At 42.8% G+C, this 8,305-nt stretch overlaps 1 protein-coding gene across 1 annotated transcript; it reads right to left on the bottom strand.

Annotated features, from left to right (window-relative positions):
- Positions 1-392: 392 nt before the first annotated feature.
- LOC137867078 (adenylate kinase isoenzyme 5-like) lies at positions 393-6,300 on the bottom strand. Its single transcript, XM_068703504.1, has 8 exons — positions 6,208-6,300; positions 5,955-6,108; positions 5,223-5,366; positions 4,913-5,085; positions 4,695-4,808; positions 2,398-2,589; positions 628-709; positions 393-454 (listed from the first exon to the last, which is right to left on the bottom strand). The coding sequence occupies exons 1-8, from the start codon at positions 6,298-6,300 to the stop codon at positions 393-395; spliced, it is 1,014 nt and encodes a 337-aa protein (XP_068559605.1).
- Between the last annotated feature and the right edge of the window lie 2,005 nt (positions 6,301-8,305).

Genomic DNA, 8,305 nt, shown 5'->3' with positions numbered 1-8,305 from the left:
ATATTACAACCCTCTATCAATATGTTAATAAATATCAATATTTCAACACTTAACACAATATTCATAATATAAATATACAACACTTTATCACAATATTCATAATTTTACAACTATTAATCATTATATTAATAATGTTGATATCACAATACTTTGTCACAATATTGATATTATTACAACACTTAATCATTATCTTAATAATTACATTAATTACATTAAATGAACGATGTGATGATGTGAAGTTATTTGATACTTTATTACATTCAACATGATCAGGTACAACTTTTAATGCTGATAATATCACTACTTTTAACTGATAAAAAATTAATTAAAGCTTTTGACTTTGACTCAACGTTCATACTGATCCCTCATTGGTTCGTGAGTTTACACAGGTGTTATTGATTGAAAGAACTGACCGCAGGGACAGCACTGGTGCATTCTGGGTTATCAGTAGGATCTGGAGACACAGAAACTGATCAATCAGTAAAAATCAGTGATCATAAATGAATGAAATTAAGTAATTGTTGTTGTACAACATAATAAACTTAACATCTAAGCAGACAGTGGTTAGATGAACTAGTACGTCACCACCACAGTACTGGAGACAGCTTTCCAACAAACAATCAATACCTGACAAATCCTTTAGAAGTTTGTCTCCAATGGCAGAATTCAGATCAGCAAATACTGCCTCTTCATCCCTGCCTGCATCCACCTGCACACACACACACACACACACACACACACACACACACACACACACACACACACACACACACACACACACACAGAGACGCATACACGCAAAAGCCCACGCAAATACACAGTAAGTGTACTTCTGTCAGCGGGTGTACGTGGTTCAGCAGGTGTACTCGTGTCAACAGGTGTAGCTTTGTCAGCAAGTGTACTTCTGTCAGCAGGTGTAGCTTTGTCAGCAAGTGTACTTCTGTCAGCAGGTGTACTTCTGTCAGCAGGTGTACTCGTGTCAACAGGTGTAGCTTTGTCAGCAGGTGTAGCTTTGTCAGCAGGTGTACTTGTGTCAGCAGGTGTAGCTTTGTCAGGAGGTGTACTTCTGTCAGCAGGTGTAGCTTTATCAGCAGGTGTACTCGTGTCAGCAGGTGTAGCTTTGTCAGCAGGTGTACTTCTGTCAGCAGGTGTACTCGTGTCAGCAAGTGTACTTCTGTCAGCAGGTGTACTCGTGTCAACAGGTGTAGCTTTGTCAGCAGGTGTACTTCTGTCAGCAGGTGTACTTCTGTCAGCAGGTGTAATCGTGTCAACAGGTGTAGCTTTGTCAGCAGGTGTACTTCTGTCAGCAGGTGTACTTCTGTCAGCAGGTGTAATCGTGTCAACAGGTGTAGCTTTGTCAGCAGGTGTACTCGTGTCAACAGGTGTAGCTTTGTCAGCAGATGTAATTGTGTCAGCAGGTGTAGCTTTGTCAGCAAGTGTACTTCTGTCAGCAGGTGTAATTGTGTCAGCAGGTGTAGCTTTGTCAGCAGGTGTACTCGTGTCAGCAGGTGTAGCTTTGTCAGCAGGTGTACTCGTATCAGCAGGTGTACTTCTGTCAGCAGGTGTAATCGTGTCAGCAGGTGTAGCTTTGTCAGCAGGTGTACTCGTGTCAACAGGTGTAGCTTTGTCAGCAGGTGTAATCTTGTCAGCAGGTGTAGCTTTGTCAGCAGATGTAATTGTGTCAGCAGGTGTAGCTTTGTCAGCAGGTGTAGCTTTGTCAGCAAGTGTACTTCTGTCAGCAGGTGTAATTGTGTCAGCAGGTGTAGCTTTGTCAGCAGGTGTACTCGTGTCAGCAGGTGTAGCTTTGTCAGCAGGTGTACTCGTATCAGCAGGTGTACTTCTGTCAGCAGATGTAATCGTGTCAGCAGGTGTAGCTTTGTCAGCAGGTGTACTCGTGTCAACAGGTGTAGCTTTGTCAGCAGGTGTAATCTTGTCAGCAGGTGTAGCTTTGTCAGCAGGTGTACTCGTGTCAACAGGTGTAGCTTTGTCAGCAGATGTAATCGTGTCAGCAGGTGTAGCTTTGTCAGCAGGTGTAATTGTGTCAGCAGGTGTAGCTTTTTCAGCAGGTGTACTTCTGTCAGCAGGTGTAATCGTGTCAGCAGGTGTAGCTTTGTCAGCAGGTGTACTTGTGTCAGCAGGTGTACTTCTGTCAGCAGGTGTACTCGTGTCAACAGGTGTAGCTTTGTCAGCAGGTGTAATCGTATCAGCAGGTGTAGCTTTGTCAGCAGGTGTAATCGTGTCAGCAGGTGTAGCTTTGTCAGCAGGTGTACTCGTGTCAACAGGTGTAGCTTTGTCAGTAGGTGTACTGTTTCAGCGAGTATATTTGTGTCAGTGGGTGTGTTAGTGGGTGTTGCTGTGTACTTGTTTCAACGGGTGTTGCTTTGTCAGCAGGTGTACCTGTGTCAGCAGGTGTAGCTGTCTGTAGTATCTGCTGATGGAGACGATGTCTCTCTGAAATGCCTCCAGGCGTCTCCGCAGTGCGTGGCTACTGTCTCCTAGGAGACCGAGTTGAGTGGCTCGTTGCTGTAGACGACAGCACAGAGTCTCATTGGAGCAGAGCAGCAGCATCACCAGGTCAGGAGAGCCAATCTGAACACAGAGAAGGTGAGTAGAACAGCGTTAATCACTCCATTATTATTGTGATTATTAAGTAGTCTGTGTTTTACAATATATTATTTACTACCTTTTGCTTCTAGACTTGTTTATAAAGTATTGTATTAGCTTCCAACTGGGACTGGTTTGTTCTATCTGCTGGGAACCCTGCAGACTTGACAGGTGAACCCAAACTCTCTTATCAGGCTGCTGTATCCAGTCCTGTGGCAGGTTGGTCTGGAATTGTTCAGTAAAAATGCTGCAATTCGTTCGTATATCTTTTATGTATGTAATATATTGTAGATCAATCTACATCTCTATTCTGTTCACCTAATGTTGGTTTCCTTTAGACAATATTATCAGAAATTCCTCCATAAACTTTCATTGTTATGCAGATGATCACAAATTATATCTATTGATCAAGCCAGGCGAGACCAACCAGTTAGCTAAACTCCAAGGATGGTTCCTGATGCTAAACTCAGACTAAACTGAAGCTATTCTTCTAGAAATCAATGATCTAATGATATAGTTTCACTAGATGTTATTGCTCTGCATCCAGCAGCACCGTAAAGAATCTCAGAGCTATCTGTGATCAGGATTTGTCCTTTAACTCCCAGATAAAACCTTTTTTCACCTCTATAACATTTAAAAAATCAGGCACATCCTGTCTCAAAGAGATGTAGAAAAGTGAGTTCATGCATTTGTTACTATAGACTAGATTACTGTGATTCCTTATTATCAGGCTGCTCTAATAAGTTTCTTAAATCTCTCCAGTTGATCCAGAATGCTGCAGCTCGTGTACTGACAAGAACTAAGAGAAGAGATCAAATCACTCCTGTATTAGCTTCTCTGCACTGATTCCATGTAAAATCTAGAATAGAATTTAAAATCCTGCTCACCTACAAAGCCCTAATTGGTCAGACACCAGCTTATAGTACAATATAATCCTACTAGAGAGCTGCGCTCCCTAAATTCAAGGTTATTTGCAGTTCCTAGAGTCTCCAAAAGAAGAACTCAAGACTTTTGTCTTTGATAACTGTTATAGTTAGGGCTGGTTCAGGTTTACAGTTAGGGCTGGTTCAGGTTCATAGTTAGGGCTGGCTCAGGTTCATAGTTAGGGCTGGTTCAGGTTCATAGTTAGGGCTGGCTCAGGTTTATAGTTAGAGCTGACTCAGGTTTATAGTTAGGGCTGGTTCAGGTTTATAGTTAGGGCTGGTTTAGGTTTAAAGTTAGGGCTGGTTCAGGTTTATAGTTAGGGTGGGCTCAGGTTTATAGTTAGGGCTGGTTGAGGTTTGCCTTGGACCAGCCTCTAGTTATGCTGCTATAGGCCCAGATGGCTGGAGGACTTCCTAGGATACACTGAGCTCCTCTCTCATCCTCTTTCTCTGTATACATTAATGTCCAATTAATTAATGTTACTAACTTGGCTTGTGAACTAACTTGTGAACCAGCAGTTAACTGGCTTATATCTTTCTTTGATTTTAGTGTCTTCTGGAGTTTGTTACCACTGAAGCTGACGCTAATATGAATAAAAGGTCTTTGTCAGGCTTCTCCACATTTGGAAGGAAATTGCTGAAAATGTTGTATTTTTCTAAAACAACACAATCCAGAGTTAAACCCACTGCACAGATCAGCAGCTTCCCTGATTTCAGACAGAATTGTCAGATCGTTTCACTCTGTTTCCAGCTTCAGTCTGACATTGTCTCCAGTCAATTTCCATGGTGGGGGTGGGGGGTTTCACTAGAGACCAACGTAGCCGCCTGAATCTAACATAATTTTAAGTCAACAGGTGATATGTTGCCATGACAACATATTCTGTGTCAGTGTTTTAAGAGTAGAGCAGGTTAATATAGAAAGTTTAAAAAAACAGAACTAGCCTACGAAGTCTGACAACATTGAAAAGACATGTATGTGTAAAATAGCAGCATTAGTCCCGCCCCTGGCTCTGATTGGCTAATCTTTAGTCCCCCAGCAGTGCTCATAGGTCGATTACTTTTAATTGAAGGGAACCAGTGTTTCATGTCATGATGCCAGACTAATCAGTGCACTCAAACCCGGTGGAGTGGGCTGATTCAAAGGTCTGAACCCAGTCAAATCAGTACCTGCTCCTGGAAGCTGAGAGCCTGGTGGACATCTTGAGGGAATCCGTCAATGATGAACCCTCTGGCCTCCTGCTGACCAATCAGCTGACGCCTCAGCTCTGACATGGTTTCATCCTACAAACAGAGTGAGACAGTTTGTTCACAGTGTTCATGCTAAATCACAGCAGAGTATTCAGCATCTTTGTTAAAGTTGTGGGTTTAGGTTGGTTGACTCTGACCTGTGGTCCCAGCTCTCCACGACCCATCATTTGTGAAATAACCTCCCACTTCCTGCTGGGGGAGGCGTGGCTTAGCAGCTGCCTCCTCAGCAGCTCCTCCAATGAGATGACTCTGAAGCTGAAGCAATGAGCTAGCCTCGCAGCCTGACTTCCCTTCCCACTTCCTGGACCACCTGATGGGAATAAGATAACATAAACCTCATGGTCCTCAGTTTGACCCTGGTCAGGGATTTCTATACGTCACTCCCTTTGTTTATTATCACCCTAATGATTTAAAAAAACAAGCTGGAGCTGAGTTCAGAAATTGTACCAATGATGAAGATGATTAGGGGGCGTGGCCTCTGAGGAGGCAGAATGCTGACTTCCTGCAGGAGTCCAGAGCTTTCCGTCATGTCAGAGTCTGAGTCGATGGAGAGCTGAGAACGTACCGGAGGAGGAGGACCAGGACTGGGAGCTGAGAGGAGAGACATGAGAAGAGTCACATCAAATCTTACACTCTGATTCAGGAATCACTTTCTGCCACTGCAAACTGTCCAAACAGGTGTACTGACTGGACTCCTGAACCAACTGAACTCCCTGAGAATGGGACCCCGGAGAACTGAACTCCAGGGGAACTGAACTCTAGGAGAACTGAACTTCAGGAGAACTGAATTCCAGGAAAACTGAATTCCAGTATAACTGAACTGGAGAACTGAACTCCAAGAGAACTGAATTCCATGAGAACTGAACTCCAGGAGAACTGAACTGGAGAACTGAACTCCAGGAGAATGGGATCCTCGGAGAACTGAATTCCAGGAGAACTAAACTCTAGGTGAACTGAACTGGAGAACTGAACTCCAGGAGAACTCCAGGAGAACTGAATTCAAGGAGAACTGAACTCCAGAAGAACTGAACTCAAACTTCAGGAAAATCAAACTTCTTAAGAACTGAACTACTGGAGATTTGAACACGTGAATAATTGAACTTCAGGAGAACTAAACAGTAGCTGAACTCTTTGCCAATAATCAAACTCAGTAAACCTCAGCGTTTTTCAGTTTCTTACCATCTGTGCTGAATGTCTTTGTGTCTCGTAGTTCCTTCCTCTGAGTGTTTACAAGTGGGGTTACTGTAGGTGCAGGTGGAGCTGGGGAAAGGAGTTTGGGTTCAGGACCTGTTTTGGGGGATCCAGATGGTGTTTTGCTGGTGATGGAGAACACCTGGGGTGTCAGTGGTGCTAAGGCAGATATTTGTGGCTTAATGGAGGGAAGGTGTGACCCATGCGTTATTAGGGTTACAGTGGATGTTGGGGATGTTACCTGAGGTGAAGGAGGTGATATATTGAGTTTTGGAGGTGTTGTTTGGGCTAATAGGGATATAGGTTTGGGTCGTGGGGTGGATGTTTGGGCCATAGAGGGTGTTGTGTAGGGTTTTGTAGGAGATATATATGTTGTTTTGGGGGTTACTGATGGTCTCATAGAAAATGAGTGTTAGTGGTATTGATAGTGTTATAAGAGATATTGGGGGTGTTGTTTGGGGTATTGCGGATGTTAATGAGGGTATGGGTGTTGTTTTGGGGGGTATTGATGGTGTAGTTTGGGGTATTGTGGATCTTATAGGAGGAACAGATGTTTTCAGTGGAACAGACTTTGTTATAAGGGGTTGTCTCTCAAAGTGGATGAAGGTTTCCCAGGTGACAGCCTCAGGACCCCCCAGCAGTCTGGTTGTGAACAGGCAGCTCTGCAGAAAGCTGATGGGGTCCTCAGGATGATGATAAAGAAGACCTGTTAACAAACTCTGAAACACAGGTTCAAGCTTGGGTCAGTAACATCTCCAAATTTTCTCAATTAGATTAAAATAAATTAACCAACAACAACAAAAAGTTTAGAAAGTTTAAAAGTTTGTTCTTAATCTTTATTTTTGTTCTCTGACAGAATTTTTATCTCATTTTCACTTTCTGGTTTGTGAAAGTGTTACATAATAACGTTTTACTTACTTTTACTTACCTTACATTATTATTATTGTTGTTGTTGTTGTTCTTATTATCATCATCACTAAGCAGACTGACACAATAACTGGTGTCTGACAGTCTCTCTGTCTCTCTGTCTTTCTCTCTCTCTCTCTCTCTCAATTTCAATTTCAATAGCTTTATTGGCATGACCGTTTAGAAACAGTATTGCCAAAGCATCAACAAAATTAAACATACAATAATATTAATATACAATAACTCTCTCTCTCTCTCTCTGTCTCTGTCTCTCTGTCTCTCTCTCTGTCTTTCTCTGTCTCTCTCTCTCTCTCAATTCAATTAAATTGCTTTATTGGCATGAAAGTTTAGAAACAGTATTGCCAAAGCATCAACAAAATTAAACATACAATAATATTAATACACAATAACATGAATACACAATATAATTAATATAACATCTAGATATATATGTATATATTTGTATATGTATACATGTATATGTATATATATATATATATATATATATATATATATATATATATATATATATATATATATGTATACATATATATCTAGATGTTATATTAATAAAGTGTCATTCAATAAAGTGTCATATTAATAAAGTGTCATTCAATGTCCCTCAGGTTGTGGCATGTTAAGACATATTGGGCATGCAAGATACTTCCTATCTCCTTTTATTGAATGTTTCACATTTCAGGAGGAAGTGCATCTCTGTCTCTCTCTCTCTCTCTCTCTCTCTCTCTCTCTCTCTGGTGGAGAGCGTGGTGTTAGGGAGCGTGGTGAGCGTTGCTAAATGTTTGGTGTTTTTTCTCAAACATTTCATTTTTTTTCATCCATAGTTCACTGGGTGATTGACTTGTGGTGGTTTATAGTTGTTTGTCGGGGTATTTTGTGTGATCAGTGGTATTTTGGCGGACAGAGATCCGTGTTTCTTGTCGGGGATGGCGTCCTCTGAGACGCCGTCCCTGTCTTTGAGACATGGAGTTCGGGTTCAGCCCGACCCGTGTGTCCCGGTAGAGGCGGTTCTCCTGGCTGTGGGGGACCGTGTGGGACACGTTAACCTGAGCTATGCCTCCAGGATGAACAGAGGTGTGGTGGTGTTTCTAAAAGAGGAGCGTTTTGTGGCGGAATTAATATCGAGCGGCGTCACGCTGAACGGCGTGTATCTGCAGGTTTCCCCGCTCGCAGTGCCCTCCACCTGGGTCACCGTCTCCGGTGTTCCCCCGTTCATCTCCAACCAGGTGTTGGAGCGGGAGCTGCAGCGCTTCGGGAAGCTGGCGAGCAGCTTCAAAACTGTGGGTCTGGGCTGTAAAGACGATAAACTGAAACATGTCCAGTCCTTCAGGAGACAGGTGTTCATGTTCCTTACCGGTCCTTCTCAGACGCTGGAGGTCTCTTTTAGGGTGAAACACGGGGAGGGACACTACATG

This window comes from Cebidichthys violaceus, unplaced genomic scaffold (genome assembly GCF_023349555.1).
Source record: "Cebidichthys violaceus isolate CVI_PGR_0920_01 unplaced genomic scaffold, fCebVio1.0.p SCAF_9, whole genome shotgun sequence".
NCBI classification, from domain to species: Eukaryota; Metazoa; Chordata; class Actinopteri; order Perciformes; family Stichaeidae; genus Cebidichthys; species Cebidichthys violaceus.
Note: the sequence above shows the minus strand (reverse complement) of the source record. Positions and strands in the feature narration are given on the sequence as shown.

Bases quoted from the DNA above. Each gene is read 5' to 3' on its own strand.
- LOC137867078 (XM_068703504.1), bottom strand. From the start codon at position 6,300: ATGGCCCAAACATCCACCCCACGACCCAAACCTATATCCCTATTAGCC. The intron at 6,109-6,207 runs GTAACATCCCCA...CTGACACCCCAG, and splicing joins TATCACCTCCTTCACCTCAG to GTGTTCTCCATCACCAGCAA. The intron at 4,809-4,912 runs GTCAGAGTCAAC...CTCTGTTTGTAG, and splicing joins GTGGAGAGCTGGGACCACAG to GATGAAACCATGTCAGAGCT.